This window comes from Halichondria panicea, chromosome 9, assembly GCF_963675165.1.
Source record: "Halichondria panicea chromosome 9, odHalPani1.1, whole genome shotgun sequence".
Classification (NCBI taxonomy): Eukaryota; Metazoa; Porifera; class Demospongiae; order Suberitida; family Halichondriidae; genus Halichondria; species Halichondria panicea.
In genome coordinates, this window is record NC_087385.1 from 4,264,412 (window position 1) to 4,283,609 (window position 19,198).

Here is a 19,198-nt window from a genome sequence, read left to right on the forward strand (position 1 = left end):
AGGCCAGATCCAGCTGCTGGATGACGAGGAGAATGAGCACTGGATCTCGGCCAAGAATGCCAGCAAGATCAAGATAATGCACCCCTCTTCTGTTGACGGGGTCGAAGACATGGTATGTAGCTTCTAACGTCGATTTAGCTTGCAAAATCATATATTTTGTTGTTTAGATCCGACTTGGTGACCTGCACGAGGCTGGCATCCTTCACAACCTGCTTGTCAGATACAAGAACAAGTTCATCTATGTACGTACCTAATACTTACTCTATGTGGTTGCCATTCTACATGTACCAATTTTGACAACATTGCTAACCTCCCCCCCACCCCCAGACGTACACCGGCTCCATCCTGGTGGCCATCAACCCTTATCAGCTGCTCCCCGTCTACGACCAGGCTCACATCAACAGATACAAGGATAAAAAATTGGGGGAGGAGTCTCCACACATCTTCGCCATTGCTGACAATGCCTACTACTTCATGAAGCGTGGTCAGAGGAACCAGTGTGTGATCATCAGTGGAGAGAGTGGAGCCGGGAAGACAGAATCCACTAAACTCATCCTCTCGTTCTTGGCTGCCGTGAGTGGACAGCACTCATGGATTGAGCAGCAGATCCTCGAGGCCAACCCCATTATGGAAGGTAGATTATCCTAAGTTATGAAACTACAACCAGTATACGTTTATTTTGTTAGAAAAGTTACAAACTGTATTGACTGTTTGTTTATTTTATAGCGTTTGGGAATGCTAAAACCAAGCGAAATGACAACTCCAGTCGATTTGGCAAGTACATTGACGTGCACTTCACCTCCAATGGGACCATTGAGGGTGCCAACATTGAGCAGTACCTGCTGGAGAAGTCAAGGCTTGTCTACCAGGTGAGTATCCTCACACAAACTCGGAAATTATATTCAATTACATAAATAAAATTCTCCAGCTCGAGGGAGAGAGGAACTACCACATTTTCTACCGCTTGCTGGCTGGCATGACCAAGTCAGAGCTTGCCAAGTTGCAGCTCGTCAAGGACCCGAATGCCTACTCCTACCTGACCAAAGTAAGCTAGTCCATTATGTATGTACACATTTACTGCAACTGCTTCTGTTTGTATTGTCAATATTTTGTGCTATTAAGCTGTATTTTGTTCATTTATGTTGTTGCTTGTGAGTACACCAGAGGCTATTACTTTATTTTCACCTGTCTCCCAGGGCAACTGTGTAACTTGCGACTCAACCTATGACAGCGATGGGCGCACCCTCGGAGATGCAGACTTTTTTGGCCAAATACGAGGGGCCATGAAAATCTTGAACTTTTCAAACGAGGACATGGCCAACATCTGGACAGTGGTGGCTCTTGTACTGCACCTCGGCAACATTGAGTTTGGAGGTACATGTACGGCTTACAAGGGGAACAATTTGCAAATAATTGGGCTTAGTTGGAACTGCAGAATACAATATTCACAGGCCTCATGTTATGACTAATTGAAGCATATCAAACAGTTTAGCACAGTAGCATGGCACAGTATTACGTAACCGTCATACTCTTAATATTTTCCTTGCAGAGGTGGAAAAGCAGAATCTGCCAGTGTCGTACATTCAGAACAGAGAAGCGTCAGCCACGGCAGCCACCTTCCTGCAGGTGAACAAGGATGCCCTCGAGAAATCAATCTGCACAAAACGCACCCTCACAAGAGGAGAGACCATTGTTAGCCCTCTCTCTGGCAGGTCTGCACAGGATGTCTGCGACGCCTTCGTGAAGGGGATCTATGGGAGACTGTTCGTCTGGATTGTCCAAAAGATCAACCGGACAATCTTCAAACCAAAGGTGCAAATAGCCAATTGGCTAAAGTATGTACAGACTGTACAATGTATTTTAGCACATAGTTTATAATTATGGCTGTCTTTTGTTGTTTCATTGCACTTGTTTTTGTAGGAAAACCCTAAGCAAAAGAGGTTGTCTATTGGAGTGCTGGACATCTTCGGCTTTGAGACATTTGAGAGCAACTCCTTCGAGCAGCTGTGCATTAACTACTGCAACGAGAATCTCCAACAGTTCTTTGTTCACCACATCTTCAAACTGGAGCAGGCAGAGTACGACAAGGGTAACTACATGTATGAGTCACAATAAACAGTCGTTAAGTTTGTCTTATGTTGCAGAGGGCATCAAGTGGGAGCACATTCATTTTGTGGACAATCAGGAAATCTTGGACCTTTTAGCTGCCAAGCCCCTCAACCTCATCTCTCTCATTGACGAGGAGAGTCGATTTCCCAAGGTAGGTACACCTTCCACCCACACACGTACACACACCCACACACACGTACACACACCATGCAGGGCACAGACTTGTCCATGTTGGGGAAGCTCCACAACCAGCACCATAAGAACAACCACTACATCAAGCCAGTCTCAGACCAGGTGCATGCATTTGGTATCAACCATTTTGCTGGCACGGTATTCTACAATGCTAGCGGCTTCCTCGAGAAGAACAGAGACACATTCAGCAACGACCTCTTTGACCTCCTCAACTCCTCCAAGTCTCCTTTCATTGGAGTGCTCTTCTCAGGCGAGAAAGCCATGGTGAGTTCGTATACCTGAGTCACCTACTGTCTCTACACCAAAATGCGTATCGCTTGAAAAATTGATTGCTTACTCTGGCTCTTGGGTGTTTTCTAGCTTGGGTGTTTGTGTTAACTTTTTAGCAGGAAATCGTCAATTTTTTGTAATTTCATGTGATTTTCATGTGACTGCAGACGTCGGAGACCCGCAAGAAGTCCCCCACCCTTGGTGTGCAGTTCAAGAAATCACTGGACTCACTCATGAAGACTCTCAGTAAATGTCAGCCCTTTTTCGTGCGTTGCATCAAGCCAAACGAGTTCAAGGAGCCGCTGACCTTTGACCGTGAACTCTGCACCCGTCAGCTTCGGTACTCTGGCATGATGGAAACTATCAGGTCACTATCATACGACAGTAGATGATACTCTTTATTTGCGCTATTTAAAATTAGCTCTACAAATTACTGTATGCTGTTAAATTCCCTGCTAATGTGACTCCTCCATACGTATGTGCAGAATCCGCCGTGCTGGCTACCCAATTCGTCACACATTTGCCGAGTTTGTGGATCGTTACCGAGTTCTCATCCCTGGACTGACAATGGCAGACATCCATGACTTCAAGAGCACTTCCAAGAGGATCTGCAGCAAGGTCTTCAAGGGAACGACCCATGACTGGCAGATCGGGTACACCAAGGTTTTCATCAAGGTGAAGATTGACTGAGTTAGAAAAAAGTCCCCTTCTTGACTAACTAACAGTTGATGTACTGTAACTAATTCTTTAACTGTGTGGATGGCATTCATTAAACGACCCCTCCTCCCACATGCATCCTCACCCCGTCCCCTAGGATGCTGATGACCAGTTCCTTGAAGACGAGAGAGACAAGATTCTGACTGGCTACGTGGTCCTCATCCAACGCTGGGTCAAGGGCTGGATCCATCGCAGGAAGTTCCTCGCCATGAGAGGGGCAGCCATCATCCTGCAAAAGAACTATCGTCGTCACCGGGCATCCAGACAGTGGCGCATTGTGAGTGCACGGAGAGTTGTTTGCGTTAAAAAATTCACTGTCATTGTCGCTCTCCGTGGGTTAGCATGTATTCCAGCGAGTGTATTTTGTAAGAATGTAAGGATGTATATTTATAATTGTTGTCTGTATAGATGAGACGTGGATTCCGTCGCCTGCAAGCCACATGGAGAGCTAGGAAACTGACACTACAGTTCCGTCTCATGAGGCAACGTGTTACTGGGTTCCAGCGATTCTGCCGTGGGTTCATTGCTCGGAAACGGTTCAGGAGACGTATTGGGAGCATCATCAAACTGCAGAGTCACTTCAGACGTTTGATCGCCAAGAAACAAGTGCTACTAAAGAGGATCGAAACCCGCAAGAGAAAAGAGGCTGAGAAGATTCGCAAGATGGAAGAGGAGGAACTAAAGAAAAAGATGAAAGCTTCCGAGGCAAAGAAAGAAGCTGAGCGACTGCATCAGGTGTGTGCTGTGCATGTGTGTGCAATGTGACGGTATATAATCAGGAGTGCATGAATAATTATTTGGAGAGTGTGTGTGCCATATTTGAAGCTACTCTTTATTAACCTTCCTCCCCCCTCTCAGGAACGTCTTGCAAGGATAGAGCAGGACAAGTACGAGGAGTTGGAGAAGATGAGAACGGATGCTCTTGTCAAGAGGGAGGAGATAGAACAGAAAGAGAGAGATGCAGAGCTTATGCGATCTCAGCCCGTTGATGACTCTAAGATTGTCGAGCAGATGTTTGGATTTTTGCCCGAGGGAGAGCATGGTAACTCTGACGAAAGTGAGTTGCCATTCTCAATAGCTAGCATGTTTGTAAGCTAGCTAGCGAGAGCAACCACTGTATTTTAGTTTAGCTGTCAGGATCATTCATCACCCACCCACCCCACACACACATACACATAGCTATGACATCCATTCCACGTCTTGAGGATGAAGAAGAGGATCTGGCCGACTATCGATTCCCCAAGTTTGCTGCCACCTACTTCCAGGGTCAAGCCACTCACTCGTACATCCGTCGTCCTCTCAAGCAACCTCTCCTGGGTCTCAAGAACGATCAAGATCGTCAAGCCTCCATCGATATCTGGGTTATGATCCTCCGGTTTATGGGTGACATGCAGGAACCAAAGTTTCCAGAACCGGCCATGGAGGCTCAGAAAGAGGAAAGCCTGGCCAAGAGACTGTATGGGTCCATCAGCAAGAAGTTTGGAAGCTCAAAAGCTGCTGACCAAATCTCAGCAGAAGTAAGATGTGCAGTATTTGCAGTTTATATAAACTCTTGCGTAGAAAATTAATTTGCTTATTTAAGATGCCATAACTTATAATTATAATAGAGCAGTTTTCCACGGTTCATCCACAATTTATACTAGAGGTACGTATCAAAGAAGTGTTCCCCCTAGATCCGTGGAGAGGAACGTAAGAAGGAGAGTTTGCGTAAGAGGATTGCGTCCATGACTCTCAAGAAGAAGTCCAAACTCACTCCGGAGATGATGGAACAGATCCAGGACGCAGAGACAGCTGTAGCTGTGCAGCGACCCACCAACAACCTCGAGAAGCTTCACTTCATCATTGGATACGGAATCCTGAGGGCAGAGCTTCGGTAAGTTATATGAAGCCTAACATCGTGCATAATTACTAGTATACGTGTGTGTATAAAAGACCACTTCCTAGGACAATTGATTATTAAGAACTTTACAGTAGTTCAACTTTTTCATTCAAATATTCGCCCTCTCCCCACCCTCTCTCAGGGATGAAATCTACTGTCAGATTTGTAAACAGCTGACTCAGAATTCGTCAAAGTCGTCTCACGCCCGTGGCTGGGTGCTCCTCTCACTGTGCGTGGGCTGTTTTGCCCCCTCTAGCAGACTCAACAAGTACCTGCGTAGCTTCATCAGCGAGGGACCCCCTGGCTATGCCCCCTACTGTGAGGAGAGAATGCGTAGGACACAGCTCAACGGAGTCAGACACCAACCTCCATCATGGCTAGAGCTTCAGGTTAATTATAATGTACAATACAAGTGTATAGCCAGCCACATTGCATATAGCTGTTACAGTACAGTAGTGTACTGAAACAAGAGATGAGTATGTGTGTGTGTGTTTTGCAGGCCACCAAGTCCAAGAAGCCTTTGATGCTTCCCATTACCTTTATGGACGGCAACACCAAGACCCTGCTTGCTGACTCAGCAACCACAGCCAAGGAGCTGTGCTTACAACTGGCTGAGAAGATTGGTCTAAAAGACTCGTTTGGTTTCTCACTCTACATAGCTCTCTTTGACAAGGTGAGAGAACACTAGTACATGTACTATGACTAGAGAAACGATGTGTGTATGTACAATGTATGTACCTCAGAACATGCACAAAAGAATGTGTATCAGCAACACGTATACACACTTGTCTTTATTGTGTCATACACCCACTCCCCCCTACACACACACACACACACACACAGGTGTCATCACTCGGCAGTGGAGGAGACCACGTCATGGACGCCATCTCTCAGTGTGAGCAGTACGCTAAAGAGCTGGGAGCTCAAGAGAGGAATGCTCCATGGAGACTCTTCTTCAGGAAGGAGATCTTTGCTCCCTGGCACAACCCTGCAGATGATCCTGTTGGTACTAACCTCATATACCAGCAGGTGGTTCGTGGTATCAAGTTTGGAGAGTACCGCTGTGATAAAGTTCGTACATGTTTGTTGTACTGTTGTTGATATGTACGAGATACATATTGTGCTTATATTCGTAGAGAGTAGTTTCTTGGTGCCCTTTTGTTGTGTGCCCATTTTGTGTTTAAAATGGGTGTGTCCTTCAAGCACATTCATGGAGTGTTTGTGAGTTAGCTGTGTTTGTTATTCATTGCTACTCTCAGCAGTAGAATGAGGACTAGTATGGGCATGACTCTGATTACCATCCCTCCTACACTGTACAGCTGTCACACCCTCAAACACACACAGCTTTGGCCACCATACCTTTACCCATGCATGTCTACATCTGTACGTACTTTCTACAATATGCTATGGCAGGAGCAAAAAATATTGTCAAACAAGCACTATCAGCACCCCTACGCTAAGAGACAGCAGCAGTTTCACTAGCCCATGCACCTCCATACACACAGAATGAGGACCTGGCAGCACTGGCAGCACAACAGTACTATGTGGAGCTGGGTGCACAGATGAACCCAGACCGTCTCATGAGAATGCTCCCCACTGTCATACCAGACTCTTGTCTGGCAGGACCTGCTATGGCCGACAAGTGGAGGAACATGGTCATCTCGTCCTTTAGTAGGGTACGTGCGAATGAATCATTAGCTTTTATGGTTGTAAGTTGTAAGTTAGTTTCTACGTAGCTAGCTGTGATGAACCGTGCATGCTATTGAACATTCTTCAGTGTACTCTTTACTAAGATTGTGTTTTGTCTCCCTTTAGGCTCCGTACGTGCGTAACAAGGTCGAGCGATCAAGAGTGAAGGAGGAGATTGTCAAGTACGCCCAGCTCAAGTGGCCACTTCTCTTCTCAAGGTTCTATGAGGCCTACAGGTCAGGACAGCAATATTACGTAAATTAGCTAACACTTTTTAATTGCCACCTATAAAAATACCTTTAAAAGCACAAATTGCTTTCAGGTACAAATGTTTAGTTAATTCTTGATTATTAGCCTTAGCTTTTTCCTCTACAATGACCAATTGATTGATGTTTTTGGCTAAAGATTTTGTAGCTCCTTGAACTAATGATGTAAGATTTGCAGTACGTTGTCACGTACACGCTTACATTGCACCCTCGCAGGTTTTCTGGCCCCACCCTGCCCAAGAACGAGGTGATCATTGCCGTGAACTGGACGGGGGTGTACTTTGTGGATGATCAGGAGCACGTTTTACTGGAGTGCTCCTTCCCTGAGATCACCAACTGCTCTAGCAGTAGGACCAGCAGAGGACAAGGGCAGAGCTTCACTCTCAGTCTTGTCAAGGTCAGCTAATGTAGTTAAACATTCAACTAGGTTAACATACATGGATATTTACGATTTACATCAGAATTGTTGGCTGTGATCAACAGAGCTTTTCGGTTTTGCATTCCAGTCTAGGAGCTGTACGTGTACAGTCAGCTATATGTAATACACATTCATTTGCCCCCAGGGTGAGGAGTACACCTTCACATCTGTTAACGGAGAGGACATTCGAGACTTGGTCAACTCGTTCCTAGAGGGGCTACGTAAGAGGTCAAAGTACGTCATTGCAATGATGGACTATCAGAGTCCAGGTAAGCAACATTCAGAGCAGAACTAATAACTTGAAGCATACCTGTGTTTGGAAGTAGGCATCATGCACCAGTTTATACCATTTCACGTACCCCAGGCGAGGGCTCTGCATTCCTGAGTTTCCGCAAGGGTGACCTGATTGAGTTGGACAACGACGACGGAGAGGATGTGATGAAGAGTGGGTGGTGCTACGGAACCTGTATCCGCACCAATGCACGAGGAGACTTCCCTGCTGAGTGTGTCTACGTCCTGCCCTCGATCAACAAGCCTACTGCTGAGATTCTTGTAAGTCATGTGATACTCCATTCATATTGTTTCCTTAAATTCTGAATTTTTTCGTTTTACTTTTATTTTGTCTCTTCAGTCGCTATTCTCTGGCCAGACTGTTGAGTCAGCCGAGAAAATCATAGCCACCACTAAGACTGCTCTGGAGTCAGGTAACCCCCAGAGTGATGTCAAGCCTCACTCTCTCAAGGAGTTTGCCATCGATCACTTCCGTGCCCCTCCCAAGAGGACACTGTCCCGCTCCCTCTCACGGGGGGCATTTCGACGCAAGGGCGACAACGAACTCTGGGGATTCTCAAGAGTCAGTTGTTGTGTACACAGTAGAACATTGCTTGTTGCTTGATTTACAACAATGGCACATTTTATTTTTAACGTTGTATTTTTTCTCTCAGGATCCGATCAAACTTCCCCTGCTCAAGAAGCTACTCTCTCAACCAGACGACGTCCAGGACAAGGCGGCACACTCTTTCTTAGATATCCTTGCATACTGTCTGTGTATTATCTGCATGTAACTGTGTTTATACTATAACGATTTTACATGTCATTAATGTTGTTTCCTTGACAACTGATCACCTATAATGAAGTACATGGGCGACTACCCCTCCAAGAAACTGAGACTAGGAACAGACCTCACCGACCAAATTTTCGAGTGCGCTCTCGTTCATGTGAGTCCAATTTAACAGCAGCATAAAAATAATGATTACCTTCCTTCAGTTATAATTATTCAATGGTAGTAATCACTTTGTTGTGATTAATCCCTATGCAGGAGGTGTTGCGAGATGAGATCTACTGTCAAATAGTGAAGCAGCTGACTGACAACAAGTTCCGTACGAGTGAGGATCGCGGCTGGGAGCTACTCTGGTTGGCCACTGGTCTCTTCCCCTGCTCCACCACTCTCCAGAAGGAAGTCACTCTCTTCCTCCGCACTCGGGTGACTAGAAACCCACTGGCTACAGACTGTCAACAGAGGCTTCACAAGACAATACAGTAAGACCTGTACAATATGATGGCTAGTTTAAGTTGAATTGTAGTAATTCATTATGGACACGTAAGAATTTGTTTAAAACGTGTACGATGAAGTGCTTGTATAGTAACTAACCTTCCGTCCCCCTCCCCCAGTTCCGGCGCCCGTCGTTACCCTCCCCACTTGGTGGAGGTAGATGCCATTCAGAGCAAGACCACTCAGATCTTCCACAAGGTGTACTTCCCCGATGAGTCGAACCAGGTGAGAGTAGCCACTGTTAATTAGTAGCAGCACATCGATTGAGATAATTATCTTCACTGTAGACTGCATTTTACCTTGTCTTTATTGTTTTGCCCAGGCGTTTGAAGTTGACTCGAGCACTCGCTCCAAGGACTTCTGTGCCAGTATTGCCGAGCGTCTCGGACTCCGTACTGCCGAGGGTTTCTCCCTGTTTGTCAAGATTACGGACAAGGTCATCAGCGTCCCAGACGGTGACTTCTTCTTTGACTTTGTGCGGCACCTCACTGAGTGGCTCAAGAGAGCCAGGCAGGCTAGGGATGGTGAGTGCTGTTCAATTAATAGTCTGCACACACACTTTCTTACTGTATCAGTATAATTATACCTCGTTACCAAACTGATTTGACCAACATTTTTTGGAAAATAAACCTGTGATTTATCCAGTGATTTCTTTGTTGATGCTCTAAGTCTTGTTATGTCTACTCAGGCTCTCAGCCCAACCTTCAGTACCAGGTGTTCTTTATGAAGAAGATCTGGTCAAGCACTGTGATTGGTCGCGACAGAGTGGCCGACATCATGTTCCATTACCACCAGGAGCTACCCAAATATCTCCGTGGTTACCACAAGTGCACAAGGGACGATGCAGCTCAGATGGGAGCCTTTATCTACCGAGTCAAGTTTGGAGACAATAAGTCAAAGTTCCAGTTCATTCCGTAAGTCTGACAAAAAATTACTTCTCTAAACAAATAAAAACAAGCCCTTTTAGAAATCATTGAGCATTGTATTTACTTTTCTCAGCTGATTGTAGCTAATGAAAATCCCTCCTGTTTTTCCCCTGTAGTCAAATACTGCGAGAACTTGTACCAATGGACGTGATCCGTGAGTACTCCCCTGACGACTGGAAGAAGGCCATTGTGGCTAACTTCAATCGCCACTCTGCACGCTCCTCGGAGGATGGGAAGGTCGGGTTCCTCAAACACGTCAGCAAATGGCCTACCTTTGGGTCAGCATTCTTTGAAGTGAAGGCAAGTCCGTTTATCGACACACATTATATATCGCATGCACATCACATGCATTTTTTGTTGGTGCAAATTTTTGTATCCACTATACGAAAATAACCCACCATACATATAGCGTGCATATTTCGTGCTTATGTATACTATAATACCAGGAGTACATGTAGGATGAATTCTTCTACTCCTGATAATACTTCAGTGATGTTTTTGATTGACCTCTCCTCTTTTCTGCAGCAATCCACTGAGATTAACTATCCGGAGGTGCTCCTCATTGCCATCAACAGGAATGGAGTCATGCTCATCAACCCACAGAACAAGGTACGTCTCCACACTCTCTCTCTCCACACACTCTCACTACTAACATATACCCCATAACCTCATCCCACACCCTCACCACAATACAAGCTCCACCCACCCACTCACCCACCACACACACACACACACACACGGTCACAGGATATTCTGGCCACCCACCCGTTCACCAAGATCTCCAACTGGTCAAGCGGGACTAACTACTTCCACATGACGATTGGTAACCTGGTGCGTGGCAGTCGCCTCCTATGTGAGACCAGCCTCGGCTATAAGATGGACGACCTCTTGACGTCTTACATCTCCTTGATGCTGACGACAATGAACAGAGATAAGAAGCCAGGAGGAGTCCAGCAACGCCCACCCAGCATTGCAGCGGGTAGACCTCCCGCAGGCAACAACAGAGGAAGGCACTATTAACCTAACATCACTTAAGAACACTTTTTAGCTTTTTATACCATGCATGTTTGTGTGTATTGAAACTTTAGCAGCCGTATTTATTTATAGTACATGATTGTATAATTACATACTTTTTAGAAACTGTCAATTGTGTCTATCTCTTCATGTTTTTAAATGCCAATAATTATAATTTGCCAAAAACATAAAAAACAAACAACAAGGGGTACTTTTACAAACACACGTACGGTAATCAATGCACAACAAGGTTACATCACTCATTGGCTACCCCTATATTATAAACAAAAGTCATGGTTCACAGAGCAGCTGTTATTACTTGAAGAAGCCGACATGAGCGTAACTCTTCAGGAAAGGGGTCACCTCTGCCACATGCTCGGGCATCTGTGAGAGAGAGGGGAGAAGGGAGATGAGCTAGTGCGTGAATTGAAGAGATGCAAGAAAGGGCTTCAACTGATACATAGCCAAGACAACATACATAACTACTAAAGGCTATAATGAGATAATTAAATAATAGTTAGACACTGTTTTGGAGGTGTCTATGGGATTTAGAAGCCCAAAGGCACTGATTTAGTATCCCGAGCGTATAGCGAGGGTACTAAAGTGGTCGAGGGCTTCTAAATCACATGGACACCGACAAAACAGTGTCTAACTCATTTAGATACTAGTGTGCATGCGCAAACCGCTTGACTACAATACAATTACTTGACAAAGGAATACTAGGTATACTAAGTAAACTTGCAGGTATACTAAGTCCCATAGTATACCTGCTCTGAGGCACTTTTCCCATGTACTTCCCATGTAGATCTAGTGTCTAATTACATTTAATGTCTATAAATTATACATACAATAACATCTAAAACAAGTACATGTGCTGTGCACTCTCACTGCATGCATATACAACCATGGCACACAATTTGCTTACTGGAGCTCCCATCTTTGAGAGTAGTCTGTTTCTAATGTGGAAGGCACTGTTTGGCTTGAATGGACTGGTGTAGTTGTAGCTACCTCCAGACTCAAAGATGTCTTTACCACCTGATGAGGTGGACACATTGCCAGCTGCCTCTTTCTCCTTCTGTTCCAGAGCCTCTTCCTCTGCCAACACTTTCCTACGATGCCAGGCAGACATGTTGAGCTTGCCTCCTGCTCCAGAGTCTAGTATGTAGATGAGAATACCTGAGGGTGTGTGTGTGGGAGGGATGAAACAAAAGCATGCATGTACACATGTTCCCTATATAATGGTTACAGTACACTCCAGGCTATAGATGTATTCAATACAAGCTATCTAACTTGACGTACCTGCAATAACGCAGATGCAGAGGCAGGCCATGAAGAATACTTCCAGTATGAGGTAGCCTTTACTGTCCACAATTGCCCCAGCCACATACGTTACCACAGCTAGGCCAAGATTCTGCACAGCCTGCATACTGGAGGAGAGAAACAATAACTCATCACTAGTGTGCTATCATTATATGACCCCTTTTAGTGTGCTGAGTTAGCTACTACAGGCACTTATAAGGGCACCTATAACAAAGCTTGACATTCAACTTTTAAGGGACCTTACATATACAGTGAGATCTCTTTGCAAACATGCAGTACTTATGCTGCTGGGATTAAAGTACACATGTACAAGGGATTCCACACATTCTTTGCAATACCACATCGGGTTTGTTGTTACAAGCACAAAAATTCCTTTAACCATCTTTATATTTTTAACATGCACACTCACATTCCATAGGCAGTTCCCAGCTGGTACTCTGGTACAATAAAGGAGACGAGAGGCCAGAGAGCGCAGGCGAGGAGAGAATAGGCAAGGCCCATGATAATCATGATGATGTAGGGGAATATGGGCGTGGCAGGGAGGAAGGCAAACATTGCATGGGCACCCAGCGTCAGCACCACCCCTAGATTCACTGTGTGTGTGCGGGTATGTGTGTGTGTGTGCGTGTGTGTGTGTGAGGGGGGGTGATACATGATACACTGTAGTCTGGAACAGTACGGTCTTGAATGTTTATAAAGAAACTAGAGGAGTGATTTATTAAATGCAGTGCATGTGATTCACTGAGCTGTCTAGCACAGCAACTCAGGAGCAATAAAACTTACAAAAGAATGTTGAATTCGTAGTATATATTGAGGGGAAGATGCAAGTGAAATAGTTGATCTTATGTGTATATAGTTCTGAGTGTAGAGGTGACTGATACGCTACTCACTCCAGAAAAGGTTGAACCCAGTTTTGTCTACGATCACACCCAGGAAAGGAGAGATGGCGGCTGACATGATGTACACCAGGCTGTTGAGCACATTAGCCGTCTGTGTGGTTACCCCGTACTTGTCAATCAGGAACACACTGTGTGAGAGTATTATTATAATGAGCGTCGAACAGTGTAAGAAAGGGGCGGGGCATGCCCAGTAGGTACCACCCACTTTACTTCCTGCTAGACTCACTTGGCTAGTCCGATGAACGGGAATACAGTGACGTAGTAGGTGACACAGACGATGAAGACGAGCCACAGTATGAGGGGGAAAGACTTGATGTCTTTGAGGCTGATCTTCTCACCAGTGGTGGCCTCCTTCCTCTTAGTGATTCTCTCAGCTCTCTTGTCAAACAGGCCCAGGACAACAGCTGCTAGGAGCGACAATAAGCAGTAGCCAGCACCTGATTAATAAGGAACCATAGTCATCATGTACTACTGAATCCAAGTCACCATGCAGTGTTGAATCTACTGAGCATACAGTATAAACATCCATGAAATTTGATAATTGTACAATTGTCATAATATGAAACCCAAACACTTATTATTTGGCTATACTGTTACTGCACCAACGAACCGAACATAAGTACAATTCCAAGGCGGACATAATTCGGTGAGATTCCTGATAGACCAGAGTAGATGATGTTGTTGGTGTTCATGTTCACTGTGCTGCCCTGGGGAGGTAACAAAGACAGAGAGGAAAACATGAAACAACAAGAGTGAAATCACCAACCATGAAAGCAAGCTAGTACTATTGATCGCAACTGTTGCTATGAGATTCACTTAAGTGGGCGTGGCTCACCAGTCTTGATACAGATAGAAGTAGACCAAACACCATGTTGAGTTCCCTTCCTTTAAACCATGCTACTGCATATGTGTTCTGTGCCACTGCCAGGTTCTCCCCTCCCAGTCTGTGAGTGTGTGTGTGTGTGTGTGTGTGTGTGAGTGGAGAGTGAGGGTGTGTGTGTGTGGAAGGTGAGGGTGTGTGTGTGTGTGTGTGTGTGTGGAGAGTGAGGGTGTGTGTGTGTGGAAGGTGAGGGTGTGTGTGTGTGTGTGTAGTGTGTGGGTGTGTGATGTATGTTGTACTAATAACCCACTCACCCGAATATGAATCGTCCCACCAGCATTACTGCAAAGCTGTTAACAAAGCCACCCAGAGCGAATACGATCTGCCCCACTACAATGAGAGCACTGAACACCACGGTGCCTATCCGGATCCCAAACACCCTATCCAGAAGGAACCCTCCGAAGATAGAGAGGATGACGTTGGGCCACGAGTAGAGAGAGTAAAGGAGAGAATACTGGGCAGTATCAATGCCCATCACCTGGGGGGGGGAGGGGGGGGGGGAGGGGGGGAAGGTTGATAATGAAGCTGATGTTATTTTGCAGTTCTCAATTAAGAGCTTAAACAATAAAAATGGTGGTAAGTGCTGTGGAACTACAATGAACAATGCGAACAATGTTGTTTACATTATTAACACCACCGCAAACAACGGGCACACACACACACTGCATGTATGTAATGATCACTCACATTAATGAAGGTCCTCTGGAGAGCAGCTGGATTGTCATACACGTAATAACTGCCAAAGCTGAGCATGCACATGAGGAAGATCATGAGGAACCGATGCAACCATCGTCGAGGGTCACAGGGCAGGAACGTCTCGCAATTGAAACCCGCTGCCATCTCCACATCTTCAGGGAGTGCTACACTTGGGGGGTTGATTTTGAGTACTTCTGTTATGTTTGAGCCAATACTACTGGTGTCTGGAGGGATGGGGTGGGGATGAGTGTGTTTGTAATTGTGTATATTGGATGAATATTGGATTGGCAATCATGTTGCATGGGATGACACACCTGCACCTTTTTGGAGTAAGCTCTGCTTTTCATTTTGGTCTTCCATATCACAACTCAGGCCTTGTGGCCTTTACTGAAGAGTTAGTAACTACTTGGCTTCTTAGAAAGCCATGTGATTTATTTTTAGAAATTACTCTAATCAAAACAACGGCAACGCCCAACTTTTCCTTTAATTAGAGCTATCTAGAGGGATCTGATCAAGAAATGTAATTAGTAGCAAAGCTTTAGCTTTTTTAATAGAATGGCCTACATAGGCGAGTCTGACATGACAGATCTGAGCAGCACAAGCGGCTCAAGTGAACTAGGATCTCCAGCTGGCCTCCAGATATCCTCCCCCCAGGCTCAACCCATGGCCTCAGCATTGGACCTAGCTCATCACCTGGGGCAAGTCTCCCTGGACTCCAGTCCTGTGCTCGCAGCAAAGGCCGCCAAGTTCACGAGAAAATACTCACTCAGAGAGCTAGAGATACAGCAAACCATAGGTGAGTTGTGTTGTATACTGCTTGCTGTAATGCAGCCATATGCCCAGTGTTGTTATGGGAGCTCAATTGGTGCTAATCAGCCTTAATTGGTTCTAGTTCTCATCTATTGATGTTCTCGCTACCCCTTTTAGTGGGTGTTTATTTCTGTAGTGAGCTGGTTTGTTTCTAGCTGTATTGTCTGTCCATTCACACACTCACTGACAATGTGCAATGTGGGTGGTATAGTATAAGGGGCTAAGGGCACTACAGTGCCGGTGATGATAAATAATGATGTCATCTTTATATTGAGCTCGTTAAGCTACAAGTGAGAGCCTGTAGGAGTTACAAGTAAAGTCTTATTTAGTAACAAGTGTGTTCTATCATTCTCCCTAGAGAACACATTCTGTTGCTTGCTTGTTTGTCCAACGAGTCATATAATTATATAGTATGAATATAGTCAATTGTCCCTGCTGTGGAATATAGTCAATGGTCCCTGCTGTGGAATATAGTCAATGGTCCCTGTTGTGGAATATAGTCAATGGTCCCTGCTGTGGAATATAGTCAATGGCCCCTGCTGTGGAATATAGTCAATGGTCCCTGCTGTGGAATATAGTCAATGGTCCCTGCTGTGGAATATAGTCAATGGTCCCTGCTGTGGAATATAGTCAATGGCCCCTGCTGTGGAATACAACTCTGTATTGTATTACATTAGGATACCTACCTGTTATAGCATTTCCATTTCCAGCATGACCTCAGAGGAGGCAGTGGCTTTGAGCCATAGCCCTGTTGACTTATTGCGCATCCAACTATATATACCATGCCAAAAAAATCACTTTGCCCATCTTATTGTTTAATGTGATATTGCAGGCTCTAGTCTATATTATTGTATAATGAAATGTTATATAAGAGTATCATAATAGTGTGGCCTGGGTGTCTAACAATGCTTATGGTTCAAAGGTGACTGACCTATTGTTGAGTAGATGAGTGGTGGATGGTAACCCAAGATTGTGCAAATACCATTAAATATAAATACCACTAATTGCCAAATATTATAACTGATCTAAGTCTGTAAACATAAGACGTTTGTTTATTGTATTGTAATGGCCTGGCCATTAACAGTCTGTCTCTGTGTTCTCTGTGCAGTATACGAAGAATTGAAATGGTGTGTTTTCAGCCTAGAATGTTAACAGTTAAGGGCCCCCAGTGCGTACATTTCACTCACATATGTATACCTCCCCCCTCACACAACACACACAGGCACAGGGACGTTTGGCCGAGTGGTCCTGGCTCGTGACATACCCACTGGAGCATACTACGCGCTCAAAATAATGACGATATCGGAGGTGATCAGATTAAGACAAGTGGAGCACGTCAACTCTGAGAAAACTATTCTGGCAGTCATCTCACATCCCTTCATAGTGAACATGTATGTCATCTGCTTGTGTGGTGTGTGTGTGTGTGTGCATGGTTACATTGTCAAGGCTTCAGGCGATCCCACATCACATTATAGAATCTTGAATACTATACAATTTTAATTTTGCATATTAGAGACTTTATGATTTTTTTTAATAACCAGGTGTGTGCGAACCTTTCTGAACTATTACCTAACCCTAACATGTTAGTCTCTCTTCATTATTGTATTCATGAGGTATTGCCCCCGCAATGAATGACATATGTCATATTCATACACCCCCCCACACACGCACACACACACACACACACACACACACACACACACACACACACACACACACACACACACACACACACACACACACACACACACACACAACACACACACACACACACCCCTACACACGCACACACACACACACACACACACACACACACACACACACACACACACACACACACACACACACACACACACTAGGATATGGTCGCACCATGACAACCGGTTCCTGTACATGCTGTTAGAGTACGTGTCTGGTGGAGAGCTCTTCACTTACCTCCGGACAGCGCATCGATTCGATAACACTGTGGGTCTCTTCTTTGCATCAGAGATTGTCATGGCTCTAGACTACCTTCACAGTCTGCACATAGTTTACAGGTGAGCCTGACTCTGTTATAATTATGCCAGCCTCAAATAGAAGCTTGCATGCATATGCCTATATAAAGATATTTTTCAAATAGTGTTTTGTGTGCAGAGATCTGAAACCTGAGAACATACTGCTGGACAGTACAGGTCATATAAAGATTACGGACTTCGGGTTTGCAAAGAAACTGGTAGACAGGTGAGACAACACAGTACACCCACCTTTATTTTGCTATACACTTAATTGATAAGTGACACCTGATAGTAGGCACAGTAAGTGGGCATTTCCTCCTTGGTTTTGTGAAATTAATACAATTTGGAATTCCCTGACCAATCAATCATCAGTTGCCTAGCTATGTATATTATACTCGTGCCTATCTTTCTTGTTGTGTAATGCATGTTGGCTACCCCCGACAGACGCACGTACACACTGTGTGGGACGCCAGAGTATCTAGCTCCGGAGATCATTCAAGGCAGGGGACACTCCAAATTGGTGGACTGGTGGGCCCTTGGGATACTCATTTATGAGATGCTAGTCGGGTAAGTGCATGTGGTGTGTGTGGGGGCGGGCGTGGGTACTCTAACTGATAATTAGTGTTGTTTATAATTTATTTGTTAACATGCAGCTACCCTCCATTCTTTGATGAGCACCCGTTCCGAATATACGAGAAGATTCTTGAGGCTAAGATAGACTGGCCGAGACACCTGGAGCCTAACGCTAAGGACCTCGTCAAGAAACTGCTGGTTAGAGATGTGACAAGGCGACTGGGAAGTTTAAAGGTGAGCTGTTAATAATGTCCTTAACAATAGAGGGAGTTTGAATGCCAAGGGTTGTAGTTAGGAGGATAAATGCATTTCATTGATTCTCTGTGTAATTTAAATGTCTATCTGTGTGTAGGGTGGAGTGGACGATGTGAAGCAGCACAAGTGGTTCAAGGGTGTGGACTGGGACGCCTGTCTCCAGCGGAAGATCCCAGTAAGTTACATGTACACCATTAATTAGCTCTTGTAGGGTTTGGGAACTGAGTCAGGCAACTTACTTGTGGTATTATCGAACTAACTTACTTGTGGTATTATCTAACTAAGTATAGTGCCTTCAATTATTGTTTTTGTGTACAAACAAATGCATACCACCAGGAGTACATGCACTCCTGATACCACATATCCCTAGCTGCAAATAGGCAAACAATCAATCAATCCCACACAGCCTCCCATCGTCCCACGAGTCACACACCCCGGAGACACTCGTAACTTTGAGCGATACCCTGAAGATGGCTGGTTTAATGTCTTACCCCTCAAGGATGCTGATGTGGAGCCTTTCAAGGACTTCTAACACTCTTTGTATGTCAACCTTGCCTTCTTTCTCACAGCAGACACCATTATGTTTTGTACACTCATAACAATTTAGTTTTATATTTATACCAAAGTAATATTGCTACTTTTTCTAGACTCGGGCAATCTAAAACTGTATAGCATTGTTACGTACTTTTGTCTCAGCTTCATACAATTATTATTATACCCTCAACTTAACTTGTTATGT

At 44.9% G+C, this 19,198-nt stretch overlaps 3 protein-coding genes across 5 annotated transcripts in view; 2 read left to right on the forward strand and 1 right to left on the reverse strand.

Annotated features, from left to right (window-relative positions):
• The window catches only part of LOC135341342 (myosin-VIIa-like), an 11,765-nt gene extending 558 nt beyond the window's left edge, over window positions 1-11,207 (forward strand). For both annotated transcript variants that reach the window (XM_064537862.1, XM_064537863.1), the window contains 35 exons: window positions 1-112; window positions 168-242; window positions 328-634; window positions 727-869; window positions 929-1,045; window positions 1,197-1,374; window positions 1,550-1,812; window positions 1,921-2,089; window positions 2,145-2,260; window positions 2,323-2,565; window positions 2,739-2,938; window positions 3,057-3,246; window positions 3,386-3,565; window positions 3,697-4,023; window positions 4,147-4,345; window positions 4,468-4,805; window positions 4,962-5,161; window positions 5,310-5,556; window positions 5,667-5,840; window positions 6,011-6,238; window positions 6,673-6,843; window positions 6,983-7,092; window positions 7,339-7,519; window positions 7,686-7,809; window positions 7,905-8,092; window positions 8,172-8,393; window positions 8,485-8,566; window positions 8,666-8,757; window positions 8,859-9,079; window positions 9,212-9,317; window positions 9,415-9,616; window positions 9,781-10,006; window positions 10,135-10,318; window positions 10,544-10,627; window positions 10,766-11,207. The exon at window positions 1-112 is cut by the window's left edge and continues 80 nt beyond it. In XM_064537862.1, the coding sequence (XP_064393932.1) occupies window positions 1-112; window positions 168-242; window positions 328-634; window positions 727-869; window positions 929-1,045; window positions 1,197-1,374; window positions 1,550-1,812; window positions 1,921-2,089; window positions 2,145-2,260; window positions 2,323-2,565; window positions 2,739-2,938; window positions 3,057-3,246; window positions 3,386-3,565; window positions 3,697-4,023; window positions 4,147-4,345; window positions 4,468-4,805; window positions 4,962-5,161; window positions 5,310-5,556; window positions 5,667-5,840; window positions 6,011-6,238; window positions 6,673-6,843; window positions 6,983-7,092; window positions 7,339-7,519; window positions 7,686-7,809; window positions 7,905-8,092; window positions 8,172-8,393; window positions 8,485-8,566; window positions 8,666-8,757; window positions 8,859-9,079; window positions 9,212-9,317; window positions 9,415-9,616; window positions 9,781-10,006; window positions 10,135-10,318; window positions 10,544-10,627; window positions 10,766-11,038 (6,472 nt within the window). In that variant the 3' untranslated portion in view covers window positions 11,039-11,207. The remainder of the gene's footprint in view (window positions 113-167; window positions 243-327; window positions 635-726; window positions 870-928; window positions 1,046-1,196; window positions 1,375-1,549; window positions 1,813-1,920; window positions 2,090-2,144; window positions 2,261-2,322; window positions 2,566-2,738; window positions 2,939-3,056; window positions 3,247-3,385; window positions 3,566-3,696; window positions 4,024-4,146; window positions 4,346-4,467; window positions 4,806-4,961; window positions 5,162-5,309; window positions 5,557-5,666; window positions 5,841-6,010; window positions 6,239-6,672; window positions 6,844-6,982; window positions 7,093-7,338; window positions 7,520-7,685; window positions 7,810-7,904; window positions 8,093-8,171; window positions 8,394-8,484; window positions 8,567-8,665; window positions 8,758-8,858; window positions 9,080-9,211; window positions 9,318-9,414; window positions 9,617-9,780; window positions 10,007-10,134; window positions 10,319-10,543; window positions 10,628-10,765) is intronic.
• On the reverse strand, window positions 11,205-15,301 carry LOC135341346 (major facilitator superfamily domain-containing protein 1-like). Of its 2 annotated transcripts, none has more exons than XM_064537867.1 (11): window positions 15,148-15,301; window positions 14,819-15,051; window positions 14,386-14,609; window positions 14,087-14,195; window positions 13,862-13,958; window positions 13,478-13,688; window positions 13,243-13,379; window positions 12,762-12,945; window positions 12,332-12,459; window positions 11,958-12,208; window positions 11,205-11,416 (listed from the first exon to the last, which is right to left on the reverse strand). In XM_064537867.1, the coding sequence occupies exons 1-11, from the start codon at window positions 15,185-15,187 to the stop codon at window positions 11,348-11,350; spliced, it is 1,683 nt and encodes a 560-aa protein (XP_064393937.1). In that variant the 5' UTR covers window positions 15,188-15,301; the 3' UTR covers window positions 11,205-11,347. The 2 variants fall into 2 exon arrangements, with proteins under 2 accessions (XP_064393937.1, XP_064393936.1); XM_064537866.1 differs by having other exon boundaries at window positions 15,142-15,300.
• On the forward strand, window positions 15,302-19,188 carry LOC135341352 (cAMP-dependent protein kinase catalytic subunit PRKX-like). The gene is made up of 8 exons (XM_064537873.1): window positions 15,302-15,623; window positions 16,860-17,028; window positions 17,497-17,673; window positions 17,771-17,857; window positions 18,076-18,198; window positions 18,285-18,438; window positions 18,557-18,634; window positions 18,866-19,188. Exons 1-8 carry the CDS (start codon window positions 15,383-15,385, stop codon window positions 18,989-18,991), a joined length of 1,155 nt encoding a protein of 384 aa, XP_064393943.1. The 5' UTR covers window positions 15,302-15,382; the 3' UTR covers window positions 18,992-19,188.
• The last annotated feature ends 10 nt before the right edge of the window (window positions 19,189-19,198 follow it).